Source organism: Ictalurus punctatus, chromosome 18, assembly GCF_001660625.3.
Source record: "Ictalurus punctatus breed USDA103 chromosome 18, Coco_2.0, whole genome shotgun sequence".
NCBI lineage: Eukaryota > Metazoa > Chordata > Actinopteri > Siluriformes > Ictaluridae > Ictalurus > Ictalurus punctatus.
The window spans coordinates 16,174,195-16,199,875 of NC_030433.2; the positions used below are offsets into that span (position 1 = coordinate 16,174,195).

A 25,681-nucleotide genomic window follows, 5' to 3' on the forward strand; every position below is an offset into this window, starting at 1 on the left:
ATGTATTCCCTCAGTTTACAGTTTAAGCATTTAGTAGGTCCTAAATGCGTTAACATTTGCTGCAAACATGTGTTGTACCAAAGATGACTGTCTGCTGGTAAAGGAAAAGCGGCTTGACAGTAATCTTGACAATCTGACATCTAAAGTAAAGGTTTATTAGGTTTGTCCTTCTTTAGGAAACCTTAAAAGTTGTATGCAGAGCCCTACCACAGATGACTTTCCTGTCAGAGAGAGCTCCAATAGAGCCCAATTAGAAACAGTAAAGCTACAGATTATCTGATTTTCAATTCACAAATCTTTTGCTCAGTTCCGAACCCCGATTATACTCTCAACATTGTTTTGTACATTCACAATATCAATTGAATGTCCATGTAATTTGGCTTTGCTCCTTGTAACTTGTGCATAATACTTTCACTAATTAATGTCTGGCAACTACAGTAACACCATCCATCTCCTGTAATGCTGCAGCAGATCAGGTTGACTAGTATAATGCATTTATGTAGTTTAGTACTACAGTCATGCCATCTTTTGTACATCTCATTAGGATTGTTTGAACATCTGTTGGGTAAAGCAAAGGTATTGTATTGTATTGTGTCACCAGTTGCATGTTAGCTGTATTAATATAGTCTCTTTATTTCATTCAGGGTCACTGTACACATCAACAAATAATACACACAAAAGAAAACCATGAAAGCAAAATGATAAAAAAAAAAGAAAGAAAAGAAAAGATGTAGTGCCATTTAAAATAAACAAATGGGAAAGCCAGATAACAATTTATTTATTTATTTATTTTGGCACACACTAAAAATGAAACTTTTTTCAATTATTTTATCTAATACTGATCCAAATTATTACAAAAAAAATTAATGATGCCTCATTATGAATCCAAATATAAAGAAATGCCACAGCAGTACATTTCAGCATGAACAGAATCAACCTAGACTATTCTACATGCTATTCCCTAGTAACAATGTGTACTTTTGAGTCTGTTTTCAGAAAAGCTTTGATAAAAGTTGGATCACTCTAACTAAATTTACAGTGATTAAAATATTCTTAAATTCCAGCATCTGGAAAACCCAGCCTCTCGCTTGCTCATTAGGGCTAAATGAAAATTATATTCATATATCTGTAAAGTTGACAATATCCATTACTAAATTACTAAAACCATGTCATTCTCCTTTCATCCTCCGTGCTTTAAAAAGCATGTAGTGATTTTATTATATTAGCAGTACATCATGCACTAACATAAATCTTAAATCTATCCTTCTTGCTACTAGCTGTCCAATAACTGCTGACACACATGCAGGTCATTGGTAAATTTTAGCCCCAAAATGAATCTGAAATGAGGAGAAGAAAAGCCAAAGAGTTTAATATAAACAGCTGTTTTTAAACAAAAATAAATAAATAAAATGAACACAGTGTACACGAACCCCATGCTCAAATCAGCACCTTTTTCTGGCCAGTGCGGCCTCACTGCCCACAGTCTGCTAAACCTTCCCATGATTCAATGCTTTGTTTTATGATATGCCGCATCGAAGGCAGATATGAGCCAACAGTCTGTAAGGATGAACAGCAGTCCTGGCAAAGAGGATTTTCCTCATTATGACTTGCTTGTAAATGCTGGATATGACATTTGCATTTGTCTGTAATTAGTTCTGGGTATCTGTTCCAGATCTCCTCTCTCTGCTGCTCCATTCTGCCCTGCGTTTACGTTTATTTAGAGCATCTGGCTGCTCTCCATTGTGCCATTGTCTTACAAAATGCACGGTTTGACGGCGTGATTGTGATTTTCAATGTATTTTGTTATGGCTTTTCTGAGAGCAAGTCATTTTTTAGGAGTCATTTTATGCACTTCATCTGCAGGGTTGGGAGGGTTACTTTGAAAATGTATTCCATTACAGTTACAAATTACTAAATAAAAAACGTCATCAGTAATGTAATCCAAGTATCACAATGTGAAAGTAATCGGATCATTTTTGGATTACTTCAAGGCCACATATGTAAATAAAGTCAAGAGTAAAGCAATATAATCTAAAATACTTTTATTTAGACCTTATTTTAAGCTTAAAACATGTTCAATGTTTGCATTTGTTTTAATAAAATAAACAATTAAATAAATAAAAGATCACGGTCCCTGATGCGGGTAACATTACATCACAAAAGTTAGGGTGAACATATACTGTTTTTTTTTTTCTGTTTATATATATATATATATATATATATATATATATATATATAAAATTGGTTTCATTCTGAACACGTTTGACTTTTTTTTTTTTTTACATTCTTTTGAATGTTCATGGAATAAAATAAAATTTCAGATGCCTTGAGTGTACCTTCTGCCTTCATTGACACATTTGAATGACCGTGTAATATGAAGCAATGTGATAACATGAAATAAAAAAATGACCTTATATGGCCATGGGCATTGTTTCAACTCAGGACAGCTTCATTTGCTGCTATTGTCAAGCAACTGTTTTACTGCCGTACACAACAGCACTTCACCTTTGCGCGTTTGCTGAGAGTAGGCTAATGGTTGAGAGGCAGGAATAGATAGTGAACATATGCAATATTCTGATAGTTGTGACCAGCTACAGATGGGAGAGAAATGAAAGAAAAAAATTATGCCTGCATTATACTGATGCATATTTATTTTGCTTGCATGGTTTGGTGCCATTCATCACCTTGATGAAGAGTCTAGAGATCGACCAATATTGATGTTTTTATTACCGATACCGATTATTTGCATGTTTATGTGCCCTATAACCGATATGCAAAACCGATATTTATTTGTTGTTTTACTTCTGTTTTTGAGACAATGATAACACCACTGAACTGCACCAATCACTGTATTTAGAACGATTTTGTCAATTTCACTTCCTCTTGGCATACAAAACAATATTTATACACCAATAAATAGAGGGGTCTCTTAAATAAAGGCTTCGATGAGGTAAACAGATTACAAGACTCTGTGAGTTCTTAGCGCCAAGTTGCTTAAACTACATATCAAGCATTTACGTAACACAGCTCATTGTGCATTAATGGCTATGTTAAATAAAGTTTATTAATTAATTATAGTTTACCTGTGCACACCGTTGTTGACTCGTCTCCCCTCAGATGCAGTGCTGCAATGGCGGTCCTGCATGCAATTCTCAAAACGCCCACAGGATGGCGTCATTTATCGGTGGATCCGATATTGCAAAACCGATATCTGATTATGGGAAAATGCTTAAATATCGGGGAAAATATCGGGAAAACCGATTATCGGTCGATCTCTTGAAGAGTCACTGCAAATCAATACAGTTCTGCCTGAGCACCTTTATCCTATGATGAACCATTTCTATCCTGACAGGAGCGTTGTCTTCCAGGATGAGAGGTCACTGGATAGTTTAATAAGGATGAAATTGATGTAAATCTTATGCAGTGACCTTCACACTCACGAGATCTCAACCCAGTTGAATACCGATGGGAGATTTTGAATCAGTGTGTGAGACAGTGATTGTGATCATGCCTCAAGTACACTTCCAGAGACTTGTAGGATTGATGGCAAGCCTGTTTTGGCAGCATGGGGTGGCGCAATGACTTACTAACACACTTTATGTAGGTTTTTCCTTTCATTTATCAGCCATCTTTTGCATTTAAAAAGTGATTTCTTTTTTGTATTAAAGTCAAAATGTTTGCTTGATTGCAATTTGTTTACACTGCACTGCAAAATTATTTATATGAGGGTTAAACCATATACATAGTTTAATACATAGTTGGGCTGCACAGTGTATTATTATATATAGTTATTATTTCAAATATTAGCCATTGAGAAGCTGACAGTATCTAAAAGAGTGCTTTATCAAACCATTAGGTGTTTTGTGAGCAATCTGATCAATATCAGAGGTTGCTTTTAGGTTTCTGATCAGTATTCAATAAAATTGGCACACAAATACAGGCATATATTTTTATCTCTCATATAAGCCACGAATTGGGGGTGTGAATGTGTGTGATTGCGCCCTGCGATGAGTTGGTACCCCATCCAGGCTGTCCCCCTTAGATAAAGTGTTAGGGATAAGTGGAAGAATTTGATGAGATATCATTCCATGAAAGTACTGTTGAGCTTTAGTGTATAGGAAGAGATGTTCATGTGAGGTGGATAAGGAGAAAGACGAAGGCTTGCATATGAACAGATCCATCCAGTCTGCTTTTTAAAATGCACTTTTTTGACCATTTTAACACAACCCTGATAATTTTCATATTCATTTCATATACTTTTTTTTTTGTTGTCTTTTTCATTTTTTCTTAAGGCTGTGTATACTTCTGAACTGAGCTGTAAAGGACTGCACACCAAAGGTCTATCTGCTTTGCCATAGTAGTGATTTCCAAAACTGCTTAATTGTCTGGAATTGTAGAAAATAGCTGGTGTCTCACCAGTTTTCTCTTTCAGGATTGATAAAAGTCAGCACAGTCTAGGCATCACCGTAGACACATTGTTATCAACTGTGTGTTAAAAAAAAAAAGAAGAAGAAAAGAAACTGTTTGTTGGGCAGTTCCATTTCATGTTTTCTCCCCCTTGTATATAGAGTATGTAGTATACATATATATTGTTTACCCAGTTTTACCCTACTTTCTCCCTATTTAGTTGCGTACCAATTCCTACCCGCTACCTAGCTGTCCTTATGTTCTGTTCATATCATGTTCACATAACTTGGAAATCATATAGACATTTACACACCTTGTCTTCCTGCTCAGCACAAGACGACGTTAGTGTTTCAGTTTCAACCCTTTTACCATGGTAAAAAAAAAATGCATATATCCATTTTTCTGTCATACTAACTGACTGTGTGAGCTAGTGTTTGGCAGAACTCAGACCTTTTAGCCAATAAGACCCAAGTATTTCCACATATTGCCCTGGAAACTCTGTCTGATTGGTCTCGCCTCCGTTCACTGAAGATGCAAAATGACAACACTGCCATCTGCTTTTTTTTCTTTTACTGACGGTCAGTTACATAGTGGCAAACCGCTCCAAATGGAGAATTATTCTGGTTTAAAGGAAAACTCTGCCCAGGCCAGGTTATGCCCCTGGCTACCAACCACATGCTTCCTATGAGACATGTGAAGCCAGCTGTTGCATCTTTTCGAACTGCTGCTCATGCTGAGTCACAGGGCAGCTGAGCACATGGAGGAAATGGCTGCATATTTGCCCTCTTCCACATACATGAACTCACAGACACCAAAAATTTGCACTGTCACTGTGATTGACAGGGGACACTGCGTATGCTATCCCTCCTATCCAGAGAGGATGGCCGGTTTTGCTTTCTTGGACATCGTTGGAAGTAGAACTCCTGATGTCCCAATATTATGGTTAGTTTTCTGTTGAGGGGCTATCATTTATGCTACTTTTGCCATGAAGCTCATACTGTAGCAGCTAATTTTTGTTTTTTTGGAAAGCTTTAACCTGCTCAATGCGCTTTTGCAGAGGTGTGTTTACATTTGTAGGTGATGCACAGATGATCTGAGATCAGCAGCTCTATTTAATGCATTCATTCACAGTAATCTAACATGAGAAAGATATCATTTGAGACACAGAGAAGTGCAGTAAGAGGCCACTTGTTCCAAAAGCTCTACTTAGCCTCAGCAGATAGCCCTCTTTACTGACACTGCAGGTGCTGCCTGACTGGCACCAAACACAACCTGTTGGAGCATGTGTGTGATCACAGAAAGCAGGACTACAAAGCCTGACAGTCTGCTGTGCATGAGTAGAGAAGCAGCTATACCAGCGTTTCGATTTCTGCCCACTGCAGGTGTAGTGCCAAGTGAATCTGATGTCTGATTCAGCAAAAAATAAGTCAGATCTATTCAGTATTGCGCACGCGACAGTGTCCGGATCACTGGAAGGCTTTGGAGCCCGAAGCAGGCCGTAAGATCAGTAAGAAACTGATCTCGCATGCAGGGCATTTTCTTTTTTTACACACACTCTTGTGGCCTTCAGCCTTTTGATACATTCTGACAGATGCTTATGAGAGAGTGAAAGAAAGAGAGAGGGAGGCTGTGTTTTGCGAGTGTTGGTGTTTAGTCAGCATCACAGGTCAACTGAACAGCAAGCAGATGGAGCTCTCTGAGTGGACAGATGTCTCTGCCTTTCGGCCTCATCGACTCTTCTGACATGTGAATCCGAGAAAGCGCCTCACTCTATCTCTCCACATTAGAGATTCATTTAAAGAGAAGAAAACACCTTTAAAGATTTCTGACCACATACCTTGTCAGTCTGAGTGGCTGTTAAACTATGGTTATTTCTTTTAATGACTTAATAACATCCGGGAAACAAAACAAGTTTGTATATCATTCAGATGGTGAATAATAAGCTCATAAAAACACTGTGTTACATGAGGATAGGGCAGAGGGATATGTTATCGATAGCACAATTTATTAACATCATAATATACCTTCCTGAGTGTTGTGAGTCATAAGCTGTCGGCGCTTTTATAACTCCATTGTTACTCACTGCAATCAGTCTTAGTTTTGGTCTTTTAATAAAGACATAGATTATGGGCCATATTCCGTGTTGAGTTAAGCTCAAGCAGTGACAAGTCACTGTACAAGTTAATACAGAATTTATGCACTTTAATATTCAGAACTCAGACATGACTTTGGATGTCAAACGTTATGCAAGACTTACACACAAGAGGAGGAGTGTGCCTAAAACAGAGGCTTGTCTCAATTGTAATTTAAAAATGTTAACACTTATAAATGACAAACATAGCCAGATTCTTCTGATTTTTTTTTTTTAAATTACTCATAATTGTATATCATTTTCTTTTTGGAAATATCACTCATGTCTAATTAAATGAACTGTGTAGGAATACTATAAGTACAAAAAGTTCTAAACATCGTCCACAATCACCATCCAGTGTTATTTAATGTTGATGAACAAAAAATACTGAAAATGTCATTATTTTAATAAAAAATAATTGCCGTGTTCTTTACAGGTACACTATACACAATTTAAAACTGGGAGTTTGCATGTTCTCTCCGTGCTGCGGGGGTTTCCTCCGCGTTCTCCGGTTTCCTCCCCCAGTCCAAAGACATGCATAGTAGGCTGATTGCCATTTCCAAAGTGTCCGTAGTGTATGAGTGGGTGTGTGAATGTGTATGAGAGTCTGCCCTGTGATGAATTGGCACCACGTCTAGGGTGTACCCCACCTTGTGCCCGATGCTCCCTGGGATAGGCTCCAGGTTTTCCCGCGACCCTGCAGGATAAGTGGTATAGAAAATGGATGGATGGCTGGATGGACAGTCGTTTTATGCTAAGCTAAGGTGTTCACAGGGTTTGTTTTTTTTATTTGGGATTTTGTAAAGAAAAGAAAGGCAATCAGTCTATAGAGCTAATAAAATCAGGGTAATGGTTTCTGCTAAACTGTAGAAAGTAATTTGGAGGTGATTTTTCTTATATTTCTCTAAAAACAGCCTTAAATCGATTGTCCAAAAGTGTGAACACTACAGTATGCATGAAAGTGTTAAGCATGTTTTTTCTTGCATGATATCAGCTTAAGTGTGTAGCAGTCTTAAGTCCAGCACCACTGTTTGACAGTCTGATGTAACCATAATGTGTCACGCTGAAATTTATTTGTATTTATAAAAAAGCAAAGACAAACCAACCAAGCATAGAATGCAATCTGAGGCTAGTATTAAATGCATAAATATGACACAGGTAATAAATTGATTTGTTGATTGATTGATTGATTGATTGATTGATTCAGCTCTTTGATATCTTGAGGGTTGAATTAATACATATAAATATATTGTACAAATAATGAACATCAGTTACTTCCAGTGTGGCAGATGAGTGCTTGACGAGTACAGAAACATGCACATCATTAATGTTGAGACTATATATTTAAAACCAGACAATTTGATAACTAACCCTGTAGATAATAATATATTATATTATATAATATGTATTTGTACATAATATATATTTCCTCATCAAAATCATCAACTCTGTTGCTATCCCTTACCTACACATTTCTTCAAACAAATCATTTCAGAAGCAATCGAACCTCTTCTAAAAGTAATCAAATCTTTTCAATTAGCAGTTATCAAACACCTGATTATGTAGAATATAAATGCATAAACACCTCTCATTTGTGTTGCAGCTCCTCCAACTTTCACCGACACACCACCGCAATACGTGGAGGCTAAAGAGGGGGGCAGCATCACTCTCAGCTGCACGGCGTTCGGCAACCCCAAACCCTCAGTCAGCTGGATTCGGGAGGGTGAGCAGTTACAGGACAGCACCAAGTACAAGGTGGGAACCACTTTCCCTTTTCAGCTGCTAATCTATATGACACAAAATGTGCAGAATTCAGTTCTCATTAGTAGCCTGTTCTTTGAGCACCCATGTAATTTTCATGCGACTTTAGGTGACGTCGATACGTTTTGATCATGCAAATCTATTGTGAAAGGGACAATCTAATGGGATATGTATGTGACAAGTAATATGCAAACTTTTGTCACCGTTAATCTTTTTAATAGTGCATAACATTGTGCAATGTCTGGGAAGCTGCATTGCAATTATACAAGCTACTCAAGATTTAGCTAAGCTACACTACAATTACCTGCCTACATACACTACATGGTACTGAGAAAAATTAGCCAAGAAAAATTTAGCACTTTAACCTGGTCAGGGTCATGGTCGATCTCGGAACACTGAGTGCTAGGCGGGAATACAGACTGGACTGGACTTTCATCCAATTCATCACAGGGCATCACACTCATAAACATGTAGGGGGGATTTAGAGAAGCAATTCAACCTACTGAGGAGGAAACCGGAGAACCCAGAGGAAACCCACCTAGAACGTTTACACCGATAGTAATGCGATGATTTAGGATAGAACTGTGGACATTGGAGCTACATTACTTGTAGCAAGCTATTCCCCAACACTGAAAACACAAAGGGCTCTACATACAACTCTATGTATTTTACCTTTCTACAATTTTGCTTTAATTTGTTTTGGAGATTAGTGAAGGCACTCAAATGCTGAAACATGGGCTGTGCTATACTGTCACATTGACTTAACTGAGCTATAAATGTTTTGCTAGGGATGACTGTGTGTGTGGCTTATTGCAAAACCGAGAGTGACAGGAAACACTTTCCTCTCTTGCATGGACACATGGACATGTGCTAAGCTCTGCATCCGTCTACAGCTTCACAGCGTCATGCTCTGTGACCCTGTGAGATGGAAAACACCCGTTGAGTGTTTATACTTGACTCAGAGTGAAGAGTGTGGTTTTTTTGTGTGTGTGTGTGTGTGTGTGTGTGTGTGTGTGTGTGTGTGTGTATGGTATGTGTGTAATCCACACACAAGGCCGCATATGCACGTCCTTTGAGCAATTTCTAATCGCTAACACTTTATCTGTATTATTTGCATGTATTTTCCTTTTTTTTTTTTAGAGAGCGCCGCCATATTGATGTGAAATAAGCTCTTAGACTTGGAGTTGTATCGGCAGAGTCCGTAGTCCTATAGCGGGTGTCTGAATGAACAGTCACTCTGATGTCATCCTTTGATTGTCAGACGTCCCTGTAGAGTCCCAGCTCCAGCTGCCACTCTTACAGCCTGTGATAAGTGCTGAAATTGGAAGTGACAGATTTAAAGCAGTTTTCCGCCACATTCAGTGTCAGCCTCTGCCTTACTCTTATTCTCTTTTTCTGTCTCTCCCTCTCTCTTTCACACTTCCAATCCCTTTATCTCGTCACCAGTCTTTATGCAGGAGTAGATTTGGGTAGGGAACTTTCAAGATAGCTGAAATGTCCCAACCAACATTTGGGCCATGAACATAGTGTAAAACAGATGATAGTTTTGCCTCAGTCCCTTAGGTTTTGTCACATGCTTCAGTTAGTTAGTTACTATTATCTTAGAAGCTGATTTGCTTCGCCCCATCCTGTCATTGGTTTGTTCGACTAATGTGTGCAGCTTTTCTGTGTTTCCTCTATGATTAGTTTGTCTGTATATACCCTGTTGTTTATGAGAAGCCAAACCAGTCAAAAGCTGGTCCAAACTAAGCAACTACCGGCTCGACCCACTGGGTAGCACAGCACGAACCACTAAACAGTGCAGCGAGGACCAATTGATATAGCGCAGGTATGTCTTAACCACGCTGCATGGACCAGTTTGGACCTCTCAGCGCAAGCCATGAGAAATGCTTGACTCACTTATTTTTTTGCCTTAAACTATCACTATCACTAATAGTTCAATCATGTTAGTTGCTCATCTGGACCATTAGAATTTTACTTGAATACCGCTGGTCTACAAGATGAAAACGAGATTAGATAATATTGTCCAATTTCGGAATCAGGTTAGAAATCCGTACCTACTCCACTCCTACAACTGGCAGTATATATATTCAGTAACTGTGACTGAAGCAGTACTGTGGCACGGCCAGTTTATTTTTGGTCGGCTAAGCCCAGGGTGATGTACAGCACTTTTGTTTTTTTTTTAGAGAAACTAAATAGGGCTTTGTTTCTGCAGACACGGTAGGAACGGTCGATTGCACGCTAATATGACTCTAAAAGGAATGCAGTGGTGGCACCAATGGGTTACTAAATGTAAGACATCTGTTTATAGAGACTGTAGACTCAGCAAAAGAGAATATCAGAGTAATGCACGGTTCAGTCACTCTTTTTATATTGTGTTTGATTTGCAGCAGTACATAGATCAATGACATTTCCATACACATAGATGAATAATAGCTAGAAAATGGCAGCAACAGGCATTTGCCTTTAAGACCGAACACTAAACAACCGAAGAAGGATGAGGTTTTGATGAGAGGCGTGTTGTTATGCATAGCTTGTTAGTTTGAGTGACAGCAAGCATTTAACTGTTGAGAAAAAAACTCAGATCATATTAACAGAGAAGCCAGAGAGGCAGAGAGGTTGTTTTTTATTGTTATATTTATGTAGATTATATTATATGTTCTTTATATTTTTTATCTTTATATATATTTTCTTATTATTTATATATTACATTATAGTTCTTCAGCAGGCTGTAGATAAAAGATGATTACTGGAGTTGAAATTAAAGTGTAATTATCAACTTTGCTTAACAATTTATTCTTGACAATGGTTAAAACCCACATTATCTGAAGGAACAAGTCCAATTGCGACTATAAGCTGGCTTGTGATCATTTGAGTTGCCCTATCTCTACACTAATGAGCATCTGTTAGAGATTTTGGAGAGATTTGCAAAACCCCAACTGAGTGAATATCGAATTTAATGATATGAACTTAAATATATTAAAGGTTTAATTGATCTCATATTGTCAGTATGAGATAAAGCTAATTAACCACAAAGATATTTTTCCTTAATTAAATGTGTAACAAGGATCCAAATCACCACTTAATACTGTGATCACACCGGCAGCTATTCTTTTTCACCTTCATCACTCAGGCCACTGGACCTTTTGTTCACGAGGCTAGCACGATATCCACACAAGCTAGCTATGTATGAAACATATATAAAACCAATCATGTGATCACAAGCCAGATGTTTTCCCACTAAAAATACAGTTCCCGAGGGAAAGGCTTGTGTATAAAATGCATCTGTGCAGTGCATTGAGCCTAAAAAAAAACATTTTGCTCCATGTATTTTACTGCCTGGGTTTACCAAAATAGAACAACAAAGACACTGACACTGTTCTGCACTACAAGCATGTAGGAGCAGAATGAGTATCACTGACTGGCTCAGGAGCTGTGAGTAGGAATAAATACGAGGAAACAAAAAGCATGGGGAAAACAAGAAACATACCACCAATCTTTATTGGTTGTGCAATATTGTTTTATCTCCCCTCGACTTCATCAGAAATAGCGAAAAGTCAGCATATCAGTCAAACATATAAAGATATGCTCAGGCATCCCTTCTTACAAATAGCCTGAGGTCTTTTAAAAAAGATTTCGACTTGCCAGTAGAATTCGTCTGGGTTAGTGGGTCTAATTGGTCCAGATGTTTGTCAGTCTACAGTATACACTGATCAACCATAACATTTAAACATTGATTATTTCATTACAATGGCACCTGTCAAGCGATCAGATATACGAGGCAGCAAGTGCCAAATTGTGATGTCTAGATGCTTGGGTCAGAGCATCTCCAAAACAGCACGTCTTCTGGGGTGTTCTCAGTATGTTAGTGACTAGTACCTAACAAAAGTGGTCCAAGGAAGGACATCTGGTGAACCGGCGACAGGGTCATGGGTGCTCAAGGCTCATTGATGCATGTGGGGAGCGAAGGCTAGCCTGTCTTGTTTGAGGAACATGATAAAGAGTTCAAAGTGTTGACATGGCCTCCAAATTCCCCAGATTTCAATCCGATCGAGCATCTGTAGGATGTGCTGGACATACAAGTCTGAACCATGGAGTCCCCACCTCTCAAATGATCTGCTACTAACTTCTTGGTGCTCTATAACTTCTCGTCACTTCTTGGTGACACAATATTAGGCAGGTGATTTTAATGTCATGGCTGATTGGTGTGTATGAGTAGTACTGTATGAGATCTTTCATGATCCGCATGAAATCTTGGCCGAAATCAGTAACAGATGGTGTAACACATAGCACGTGTTCTCTATGACAGATTATACAATAATGATCCTCCAAAGAATATTACTACGTTCTGCTTACATCATCAAAGAGCATGATCTGGCCTTGTGCAAAAAATGGGGTTTTATAAACAGGTATAATGGTAGCAATATTATACTTAGCGAAACCAAATTTTAAAGTTTGGAGCCATTTGTGGCAGCGTCAAAGAACTCAATTTACTTAAAGTGAGCTAGAGATGATAAGGATTTTTATTGTGTCCATTTTTTTCTGTACATGCATGCAGGCATGTAGGCTGATAACTTTATATGAATAAACATGAGTGTTTTATATTAATCAAGTCAAAGTTGACTCTTTTCTGTCATCCTGTTGGTATGTTTTTAGATGAGTGTCATAACAGCAGTCATACTCTGAGATTTCAAACAAAAATTTCTGAAACTGCCAGAACATTTTCATCAGTTGTCTTTGGTCGCAATAGTACTAAATTGGCTGCCAGTGAGATCGGGGCAGATTTAGTGATTTGGGGGGCCTTAGGCAAAATAAAGTGCATCCGTTCATAGAATTTTGAGGAAAATAATGAATTTATTCCATTTTGGAATAAGGCTATAACATAACAAAATGTGGAAAAAGTGAAGTGCTGTGAATACTTTCTGGATGTACTGTATAGGAATGGGGCCCAATTCAGTGTTTTAACATCAATGTTTAAATGTTCAGCATACATTATTTAGCATTAATAATTAAATGTATATGATTTGCATTTTTAGGGAGCCCTTGGATTCTGGGGGCCCAATGTGCTTGCCTTTCTTTGCATAGTGCTAAGTCCACCCCTGCCACCTATCTTATCTCATGTCCAAAGAATTGATTTATGATGTTTGTCTGGGACAGCGCAGTCGGGTGCTCATGTCATGTTTAAGCTTCTGTGTGTGTGATTTTGCCTGTATGAGTGTGTGTGTGTTGTTGGGTCTGCTGTAGTCTAGCCACATGTCTCCATCTGGTTAATTAGAGTAATTACTGTGTCGCAGATTGCTGCTGTTTTGAATAAATGGGCTGCACTTATCTGTGTTCTTGCCATTCTGTGTGAGTATGTGTGTGTGTGTGTGTGTGTGTGTGTGTGTGTGTGTGTGTGTGTGCGCACACGTGCGTACATCTGTGTGTGTGCTGTCGTACATACATACATTATTTAAAAACAAAAAATGGATTACAATTAATTTTTAAATTTAGGTACATCATGTCAAACTGTTCTAAATAAGGTATTTATGATAAATGTTACAGCCCAGTCTAGGTTAAGCCACACAGAGTAACCAGCTTGGGATTCAATTGGATTGACCTTTAAAAATGAGGGAGCCAGGAATAACAACACAAACAGGGTTGTTCAAAGAAGTAGTGGTATATTGTAACACACAAAATTATATACATATAGTTGAACAAGGAACCAGACCAGGCATAACTTCAGGGTGGGCCTAGGCCAAAATAATAGACAAAAGAATTCTATTATTAGGTAGCTAGCTTACCTAAAAGGAAAAGAAAGAAAATACAAGGATACTTCCCTAACTACCTAAGTAAAAAAAACATACAAAAGGACCCTCTCCCAAAAGAAATGGCAGGCACACCCCTACTGCCGCTGAACCAAGAATCATATATACAGTGGTGGATAGAATGCACAAAAACAGGTACAGGGACAACCAAACTCAAAGTCAAAAACCAGAACAGCAGTCAGACTATAGCATAATGCAGCACAACCAAACACACTCTCTAAACCACCAACACACACACATAACCACCTCCAACATCCCACCCCATTCTCACGCCTCTTCCTCTTTAAATATGGTTGCCATTTAGTGATGTCATCCTGGGAGCCGGGAACAGGGCAGGCTAGGGCAGGCTGGAAACTTTAGGAGGGAGTTCGGACCTGCACACAAAATATGGCACAGCACACCAAAAAAAACTTCCCATCCCAAAGATAGCGGGTTGTTACATAAAGCACAATAATGCATTTATTCGTTGGCTATAAATCTATATATATATATAAAGTCTACACATGATTAAAAAAAATACAGTAATAACATAAAAGCCCCTAACTATGAATTGACCATCTTAATTGGACCAATTATGGTTTTAATCTGGATTTTAAAAGAATTAAAGAGTTTTTGTTCCAAATGTGCTCTTAAAAGCTATTTCACTGGATACCAGTTGGTAATCCAATCTTCATCAGCATTGATTCTGAATGGATTACCAGAAGGTAAATGTTGTCATAGTTCCGGATTTCCAGTAATGGAGGACTGTATTGACAACTTGGGTACTGCTAATTATGTTACCAAGCTTGATTTCCTGAAGGGGTACTGGCAGGTCACACTAACTGCCAGAGCATCATAAATGTCACTGTTTGTAACCCCTGCGCATTTCCTACAATATCCTGTAGTGGTGTTTGACTTGGGGAATGCTCCTGTGATGTTTCAGCAGTTAGTTGATACACTAAGATTATTGATTAAATAGATTAAACCAGAAGTTCCCAAACTTTTCCAGGGCAAGGCCCCCAAATGGCATTAACATTTGACTGAGGCCCCCCTTTTGCAAGATGTCTTTAAAACACATTAAAAATACAGACTTCTGAATATATCTCCCTTTTTTATATTAATAATTACATCTTACATCTTTACATTTCATTAGGAATTGTGTGTGTGTGTGTGTGTGTGTGTGTGTGTGTGTGTGTTGTTGTTGTTGTTGTTGTCTGAGAGTGAGAATTTATTTTTCACACCAAATTGTTGAGGCCCCCCCGGGCGCCCCCTGGCGGCCCCCACTTTGAAAACCACTGGATTAAACCATCTATTCTTTTGCATGCTCTGATCATTTAGACACACTAAGGTGCAAAGTTTCTAGAGAAAAAGGCATTGAAACCAGCTGATCTTAGTTCAATGAAAATCACTACAAATCATATGAAATAACACAAACTCTATTATATATTATGGAAATTATAGAGCAGGGGCGTGGTGGCTTTGTGGTTGACATGTTTGCATGTTCTCCCCGTGCTTCGGTGGTTTCCTCAGGGTACTCCGGTTTTCTCCTCCAGTCCAAAGACATGCTTTGTAGGCTGATTGCTATCTTTAAATTGTCTGTAGTGTGTGAATGGGTATGTGAGTGTGTGTGTGTAATTCTGCCCTTTGATGGACTGGCACTCCATCCAGGGTGTCCCCCCTACCTTGTGCCCCATGTTCCCAGGAATAGGCTCCAGGTTCACCCATGACCCTGTGTACAGTAGGATAAGCGGTATAGAAAATGGATGGATTTCATTCCAAATGTGATGCAGGAGCATCATGGACATTTTTACAGTTGGCAGCTAGTTTATAAACTGCATTGATGTCCATTTCTCTGTCCCATAGCTACTTGATCAAAGCATGACATTCACTCTGTGAGGAAACCACACTTATGCTAGCAAGGTTTTAGACATCTTTATGCAGACTGACTGTTTCACCACAGAATTTGTTAAACTGACTTCTTACCCACATGAACATGAAATTTGCAGGAAGATACTGTAGCCAAGGCAAGATTACAATGTAAATACAAACAAAAATTCAGATACTTTGGTGAAATATTTTAAGGGTTTTGGTATATTTGATTCTTTTTTGGCTTCTTGGTTTCAGGTTTTTCTTTTTGGCTGTTTGACAGAATTCAGCCACAGCAACATTCTACAGGTTTTCCCAGGCTGCCAGGGTTTCACATATCTTGAGCAGGGACTTCAGAGTGACCCTCAGGGTCTTTTTAACCCTGTGTTAGACAGTTGTCTGGTAAAACGGAGAAAAACCTCAGAGTCCTGAGAGAGAGAGGCTCCGTGTTAGTAAAATGCTGTACTTTTATGCTGATATGAGACCAGTTTAGCGGGTTTTGCAGGTTGTGCTTGAGAATTGAAATCAGAAAAAAAAACAGATCCTACATAAACTGAATACCTTGAATGCTGAGAAATAAGAGAGACAGGTGTTGGTATCAGCATCACTTTCCTTACCTGCATCACAAGATGACATGTGCACATGTCAAAACAGTTATTCACATATATGTATGGTAACTTTTTACAGGTGCAAAGCACCTCATGGACCTGACCTGTAAATGTTTCTCAAGAAATGTCATTGTTGAAAGTGTGGCATGAACCTTCGCTATGAATTGTGTGTGTGTGTTTGCACTGAAAAATCTTTACTTGTTTACGGCACCAAATGTCCGTATCTGTATTTGGATTTAAACCTGAAATGGACATGGCTCATTAAAGCAGCGGTTTTGGTTTAATTAAATATGGACCTCACCACTCTGCCCCAGAAACACTGGGAAACATTGAGGGGAAATCTCTGAGGTAGAAATGCCCGTGTTGTCAGCATGGTCAGTGATTTCTGGCTCTGACAGTTCCTCAACTTTCCCCTTTCTCAAGAGATGTGTGCAGGACTGCGTTTAATGTAGCTTGACATCTATTATCTTTGTACCTGTTCTTGTTTTTATCAAATAAATCTGGTTCGTTCTATTTCACAAAATGAAATATATATATATATATATATATATATATATATATATATATATATATATATATATATATATATATATATATATATATTAGTATTAGCGACCCTAACCAGGCAGTTACTAAGAATGAATGAATGCTAAATGCATCACACAGCTACTCATCTTTAAAAAATCGGTAGTATTTGATTTATATTTGTATCTGTTCACATTATCTGTTCATTCTGGATAATGTATTTGTATCCGGTTTCATCCCTAGTGTATAAGAAGTAAAAGGGCCAAAACACACCTTATACTATTGTAGCTTTCATGCTGCCAACAATGACTGGATTTTACTGATCTCTGCAGTGTTCACATGGTTGCCAAGCAATAAAAGCATTTGTTGATTTGTTGAGCTACATGCATTTTATATGTCAGGCTTTTTAAATATAATACTCATGTTTTTTTAATGCTTTGCTAAAGTTATTAAACAAAACACCTGCTGTATCACATTACAGATGCAGAGCTATCAGTCATCTATAAACAGAAATATTTAAACCTTTCTGTATTTGAATTGTTTCACTTTCTTTACCACATTGCTGTTAAATGCAAGCAGTGTCTAGAATAAAACAATGACCTGTTTTATTCTTCATTCTCTATTATTGGGGCTGCTGTGGCTCAGGTGGTAGAGCGGGTTGTCCACTTATCATAGGGTTGGCGGTTTGATTCCCGGCCCACATGACTCCACATGCCGAAGTGTCCTTGGACAAGACACCGAACCCCAAGTTGCTCCCGATGGCAAGCTAATGCTCTGCTACCATTGGTGTGTGAGTGAATGGGTGAATGAGAAGCAGTGTAAAGCGCTTTGTAGAACTGCTACGGTTAAAAAAAAGCACTATTTAAGTGCAGACCATTTACCATTTATTCTGGTCAGAGTTTCCATTGATTTAGAGGGTTGCCATTGATCTCAGGAACACTAGCCAGGAGTAGCAGGAATAGACCCTGGACTGGATGCCAGTTCATTGCAAGCAACCACAAACACATATGCACCCTCATCCCTCATTCTCACATAGAGGCAATTTAGACTGGCCTATCTATCTACTGGCACAAGAACCTGGAGGACACCCATAAAGTCACAAGGAGAGCATGCAAAACTGAGCTTAGGACGTGAGGTTAGAAAACAATTCAGTCTTCTGTCAATTTTTTACCTCAAAACTCATTATCCATCCATCCATTTTCTGTACAGCTTATCCTATACAGGGTCACAGGGGAGCCTGGAGCCTGTCCCAGGGAACTTAGGGCACAAGGCATCACAGCCCATCACAGGGCACAATCACACACACACACATTCACACACTATGGACTGTTTGGAAACACCAAGCGGGGGGGCATGCAAACTCCACGCACAAAGGGCGGAGGCAGGATTTGAAACCCCAAATCCGGAGGGGCAAAGCAAACATGCTAACCAAAAGGAAAGGTGAACGCTTTCCTTTTATTGACTCACTGTCACAACACATCCTAAATTAGGATCAGACAGACACATTCATGTATCATTCCATATAATCAAATCTTATCTGTGTTATATTATATGTGTAGAGCCATTGTGTGTCATTGTTTAATTCGTACTGTATTCCTTATAACTGAAATATGAAGGCTTTAGCCATAAACTAGACTAAATTAAAAGTCTCAGAGAATTTCCTTCTGCTTTCGGACGGGGCATAAGAAACAACTGGGTTATCAAGAATCTACAATAGTATAATGTCATTATTTAAATCTGATTTCCAACAAGGACACACAATAGAAACCTTAATTATTGACTAATGATGGTGGAATTTGCCTGATCTGTTAGATCTGTTAGATCTCAAAAGACATGCTTTATTAATTCTTCTGTAAACTTAATTGTTATAGGACTAATGCCATTCCAGAGAGGTAAGGTCATGGTAATAAGCATTCCTTTTTATTACTGGATATTAGGAGAAGTGCAGGCGTCCTTCAGGGATCACTACTGGGACCAATTCAGCTACTACAGTGGAAAACAGTGAAGAATGTTTGATAGTCATAAAACTATTACTAAAATGGGAATGGTGTATCTGTGGGTGTAAAAGAGAGAACAGGAGCACATTGATCTTTAAGTCCCTGGTGGAGTGGCCTGGTTTATTTGATCTCTCCTACGTTTGCTCTCTTTTTGAGTCATGATGTAATAACAATACTGATGTTTTTGGTTAATGCCCTTTGCTAAATATTTTGTTGACATGTGGAATTGTGTTTACTGTCTCTTTATTGTATCATCTTCAGCTTTCACCTTTTCTCTCATGATACCATTTTCTTTTCTTTTTTTTCTTTTTTTTTCAGACCAAGTATGAGTACATGTTTCTTGGTACTCATTGATACTGATTCTTATACTAATACTGAAATGAGTAACTTGTTGCTTGTTTATATCGGTTGCTGTTAAGTATGAGCAAGTGTGGTGATTAAAATTGAGCACAAAGTACTATGAATTGCACTTGTGAGCAATTTGTAGACCCTGGTAAAAGGAACCTCATGTGTCTCAGTGCTCGCAGAACTGAAGTGCTCTAACATGCACTCTTGCATCACTGTTCCATGCTTTGCAACTACCTTTCTGTGTGCACACTCTCTAATAAAGATACAGTTTAAATGCCTTAAAGTCACATTACTTGTATTGTAGGAAGGTGATTTAGTAGCTTTTTTTTCTCCCTCATTTCTTCCATGCCGGTGTCCACCAACTAACTACCCCTCCCCTATCATACGACCACCAACCAGACAGGGTGAAGGCATCCAGATCCATAAACATCCAGAGTGCTGTTGACCCTCTTCCACTTACATGATTGGATAGTGTCACTGTGATCAACAGGAGAGGGCAATTTGCTTTGCTTTGATTACCATAATTAATTGTGAAATATGTCCAGGTCACTGTCATTTGTTTCTTCTGTTCATTACCACTGCAATGTACCCTAGGCTTATGACATATATTATCACATGGTATTGAATGTTGATAACGGAGCATTGATATTGGAGCACATTATCAGACCAATACCTAATACCAGTATCAGTATTAATGCATTCCTACTCATAGCCTTGCCTGATAGTTGTGTATTGCATCAGAGGCTTTAGTACATGCTAAGATTATGGTGTAATTGTAATTGCAATCCTGAAGAAGGAATTCTCAAGGCAACCATTTATATGGTCATTTCAATCTATAGTGTCGAATGTTTACATTTACATTTATTCATTTATCAGGCACTTTTATCCAAAGCAACTTACAAAAGAGAAAATACAAGTAAAGCGATATATCAAGCGGAGAACAATACAAGTAGTGCTCCCATACAAGATTTATAATTGGGTTCTAGAGAAGCAAAGTGCACAGAGTAGAGGCGTAAGAGCCAGAGTACGTTTTTTGTTGTTTTTTTTGTTTGTTTTTTTTAAATAATGTGGGGGTTGGCATTTTAGGGGTTAGTTAGGTGTTCACGGAAGTGGTGGGTCTTTAGCTGTTTTTTGAAGATAGTGACAGATTCCGCTGTCCGGATTGAGGTTGGAAGTTCATTCCACCACTGAGGGACAGTTAGTTCGAAGGTTATGGAAAGGGACCTTGAGCCACGCTGAGAAGGCGTGAGGGATCGTAAGCCTTAAGGAGAGTGTTGAGGTAGGGGGTGCTGTTCCAGACAAGGTCTTGTACGTGAGCATCAAGGCCTTGAATTTGATATGGGCAGCCACAGAAAGCCAGTGGTGGGAGATGAAGAGAGGTGTGACATGGGTTCTTTTGGGATGTTGGAATGTTGAAAGTCTTTGCAGAATTATTAAACCCTTATAATTAAGGTTGGCATTAACCAATGAGTTTACATAGAAGTATGGTTTTAGCAATCACAAGTGGTAAGATATATTCAGAGTGTGTTGATTGAAGTTTATACACTAACAAGTTTGCATGTCCATCATGATGGCGTGTACTCTGTTTCAACAGGTGAGCGATGGCAGTCTGAAGGTGTTGTCCATCAGCCGGCAGGACAGAGGAGCATACACGTGCAGGGCCTACAGCGTGCAGGGAGAGGCCATCCACACCACACGCCTACTCGTCCAAGGTAGTGACCTCAGATTGACCTCAGATTGTTGTCTAAGTGCGTGGGTGTGTAGGAGCTTGACTGAATATCTAAATACCATCTGTCAGTAAAAATGCCACAGCCATAGCCATCAAGAAAGAAATCTCTTAGTGCAGTGGTTCTCAAATGGGGGCTGTCAGATGGCACTGGGGGGCCACATAGAAATTCTAGAACATTTTTGTAAAAAAGTTATTTTACCTGTATGTCGGTAAGACGGGATTGTCAACCTTTGAACTATGATGTACATAAAAATGAGAAATATTAATAAATTAATACACAGCATACTAAGACACACACCAAACAGAGACATCCATTGATATACTAGTGTACTATAAGCGACACGCTGATGCTGATCAAACCTAAGACTATTTTAAATGGATACGTTTTTAGATAGAGGATGTAGTGTCTTTGCTGAGAAAGTTAATACAGGAGAGCCTAGTATGAAAAAAAATCTACTTGCGAAAATTTGACGACTCTAGGGGGCCACAAATGGATGCACCCTACACAAGGGTGGCCTCACGCTGAAAAAGTTTGAGAACCGCTGTCTTAGTGTGTACCTACGAGGGATGTCTATGGTAGGTATACCAGTAAATGGCAATGATTCAGGGTAAATATGTGCAGAGAATATTGAATTGTTAGTCATGAGTAGTATCTGCTACATCTTTATCTTGAATGAATTTATGTACATTTTAATTTAGTATAAGATTTTTATCCAGAGAGTGTTACAATCAAGGCATGATGCAGTTCAAGCTCAAGAAAACAAAAAAAGCTTTTTTGTATTTTTAGTCCTGTTATCTGAACCTACATTCGTCTGATCACTTCCTCGGATTCTTAACCACTGAGTCAGCACAGCCTGGAGAATACGCTGTAAAGTTTAGAGGATGTCCCCTGAAGCTCAGTGTGGGGAATTAGCAGTGGTGTATGTGTCTCTGCCCACATGATTTCCACACACATTGATCTGCTCCACTCAAAAAAGTGGTATGATTTAGATTTAGCCCTAGAGATATGATTATTAGATATAGATTATTTTAAACTTCTTTATTAAGACTGCAAGTACCCCTCTACAAAGAACTACTTAGAAATACTCTGTAGTAGTGTTTGACCAATCAATTCTGATTTAATAATGCTAACAATGTTAATGAAGCTCTGGATTTTTAATGTTACTGCAATGACAAGCTAATAGTAGTGTACCTTCCAAAAATCTTTCTGGTACTGCTGATGTTGACACTCCAGTGGAAGAGCCACATGCTGGGGGCTTCTTCTCTGGAGTCTCACACTTCACACTCAGTAACTGCTACAGATGATCAATGGCAAAACCTTTTTGCCCAGTGAAGCCATTGGTTCCTTATGGATTTGATGCCTTGGCGCTGTCCTCAAAGTTCATATTTACTCATTTTACTCATATTTATCTTTGAAGCAGTTAATGCTGCCTTTTTCAAATAGCAACCAATAAGATGAGCCATCATACAGTACGTGACGACCAAAGAAGCCGCTCTCTGTGTGTTTTCACCGATTTTCACCAAAGGATGACCATATGGAGAACCTTTTTATTTTGTTAGAGATTTAGACATGCTGGATTTAGCTCTATGAACATTTTCTAACACGTCTTGATGACATAGCACGTGGTTTAGTGGTCAGGATGTTTGCCTCGCACGTTGCGGGTTCGAATCCCGCCTCCGTCCTGTATGAATGGAATTTGCATGTTCTCCCCGTGATTCAGGGGTTTCCTCCAGGTACTCCAGGTTCCTCCCCTAGTCCAAAGACATGTGCTGTAGGCAGATTGGCATTTCCAAATTTTCCATAGTGCGTGAATGGGTATGTGAATGTGTGTGTGCAATTTTAACCTGCAATGGCTTGGTCTCCTGCTTTGTGCCCTAAGTTCCCTGGGATAGGCTCCAGGCTCCCCCGTAACCCTTTGTACTGTTGGATAAACGATATGGAAAATGGATGGCCTACCTTCACAGTGAGCGAACTGCAAAATGGCAGTCTTCTGTGACTTCTGCTATGCTCTTCTGTAAGTGCATAAACCCAGCATGTTCTTCATTATGGGCTATATAAGAATTATAGTCGGAGATCGAAATGGGGCTCAGAGCCCATGCAGACAAGGTAATTGGAGGCATATCTATCTTAATAGGTCAAACACACTGATACGGGTCAAAAGGGAATGAAAATGAGAACATGGAAATCACGGCTCAGAAAGACCTAACTGGCAAGACTTCATGAAGAACAGCAGAAATAAGAATAAAACATAAAACAGGCGAAAACAATCCGTAACAGACTACTAACTGGATACAAAAAAACAAAAGGCACATGACAAATTATATTCAAGAACTAAGCAAGTGCAGGTATGCTTAATAATAAAAACTCAGTGGTAATCTATAGAAAGGACCACCAAGGACCTTGGCAATGAGGTGCAGTAATTAGCCAGCCATTTTCGTGTAGGATTCCAGCGCACACACAGAGAAGACGAGAGAGACATAGCTAAGCACATTACACAAATTAAGCCGAGAAAGAGTTCAACTGGAGAGATGTCTGAGAGCGGAGACTCCTTCACTCTGTGGCTTACATAACTCATTCAGCAGTGTTTACATAAGAGTGAATGAAAAGAAAGATGCACACAGCGGGTGCTAGATCGAACTGGAGGTGACTGTAATGCTTTTGAAGTGAAAGGGGTTGCTTGGGTTACCGTTATTATATTATATTGTGTTGGTTTAATGCACTGTGTGCGTATGTGTGTGTGGCATGAGTTCATATATTTGTGTTTGTGCAAGCAGGCGTGGGCGGTTGAAGACTTTTTGGATGGGGTTCCTGCTTGTTTGCATACCCTAGTAAACGCTCTCTCTCTCTCTCTGAGTGTATATATATATATATATACACTCATATGTACACACAGTATATTGTCAACAGAAGGGAGGATGTGGGGCTGTAAATAAGTTTACAAAAGGTAAATTGGGTTGAGCACTAAACCACACACACAGGGGGGACACAACACCTTGGCTAATGATATTGAAATCAAATGTCTGTGAGCCTTTTTATTATCCATATCCACTTCTAAAAGGCCTTTTGAGATGACATCATGTTCTCAGGTTGACGTCTTTAATAAAGTGTACACCTTTCTCTTCTATAATAAAACTATGTCCAGATGGCTATGGTTTAAACATGAAATGAGTGAGTTGACCTACATACCCAGATGTTCGCCTGACATGTGATCATATGACAAATGTTTATTTTTGTTGTTGATTTTTTTTCATGTTTTGAATTTAAGTATGTGAACATAAAGTATCTGTAGCTGTCACTGTAATTGGCCATTATAATAGACAATTTAATCAGTATCTAAGATCTAGTTCTACTTCTAATGGGCTTCCAGTGGAGACAGTAATTAACAGAAAAAATCTGGATGTGCATGGTTTCCTGGGAGTTTTTCTGTTAGTGCAGGAGGCACTGAACTTACATGTTCACTGGACAGCTGTGAATAAAAAAACTAACAGCTTGGTCACTTAATCTGCTTGTCCCAGGTGCTTCTACATATTATGCTCATAGCTGATGGGGTCATATTGTTCTCACAGGAGAGAAGGCTTACAGTATAAATCACCAGTCTCATGTATTGACATTGTAAACTTCAATTCAATTCAATTCAATTTTATTTGTATAGCGCTTTTTACAATAGACATTGTCTCAAAGCAGCTTTACAGAAATATCAACATGGTATACAGATATTAAAGGTGCGAATTTATCCCAACTGAGCAAGCCACTGAGTGGCGACGGTGGCAAGGAAAAACTCCCTAAGATGTTTTAAGAGGAAGAAACCTTGAGAGGAACCCGACTCAGAAGGGAACCCATCCTCATCTGGGTAACAACAGATATTGTGAAAAAGTTCATTATGGATTTATATGAAGTCTGTATGGCGTTAAGAGCAGCCGTAGTCCCAGCAGTCTGGAATTAAAGAAGATTTGAGCTCCATCCAGAGGCAGAAAGGATCTGGATTTCTAGTATCTCCATAAATTCGTGTGGGGCTCGGCAAAAGGAGAGAGGGAGAAAAAAGATAATTATGACTGCGAAGTAGTAGAACAGAATCTAGTCAGGGTAGGCTTGAGTAAACAAATATGTTTTAAGCTTAGACTTAAACACTGAGACTGTGTCTGAGTCCCGAACACTAATAGGAAGACTGTTCCATAACTGTGGAGCTCTATAAGAGAAAGCTTTTCCCCCTGCTGTAGCCTTCACTATTCGAGGTACCGTCAGATAGCCTGCATCTTTTGATGTAAGTAGGCGTGGCGGATCATATAAAACCAAAAGGTCGCTTAGATATTGTGGCGCGAGACCATTTAGTGCTTTATAGGTTAAAGAAGTATTTTATAATTAATGCGAGATTTTACTGGGAGCCAATGCAGTATTGATAATATCGGTGTGATATGGTCGTATCTTCTAGTTCTAGTTAGGACTTTAGCAGCTGCATTCTGGACTAATTGGAGCTTATTTATATTCCTACTGGAACATCCAGACAGTATGGCATTACAGTAAT

The 25,681-nt window shown here is 38.9% G+C and overlaps 1 protein-coding gene across 2 annotated transcripts in view; it reads left to right on the forward strand.

The window, feature by feature from the left end:
- Positions 1-25,681, forward strand: part of igsf9bb (immunoglobulin superfamily, member 9Bb) — a 136,256-nt gene that overhangs the window by 54,718 nt on the left and 55,857 nt on the right. For both annotated transcript variants that reach the window (XM_017493640.3, XM_047161679.2), the window contains exons 4-5: positions 8,142-8,293; positions 21,024-21,141. In XM_017493640.3, the coding sequence (XP_017349129.2) occupies positions 8,142-8,293; positions 21,024-21,141 (270 nt within the window). The remainder of the gene's footprint in view (positions 1-8,141; positions 8,294-21,023; positions 21,142-25,681) is intronic.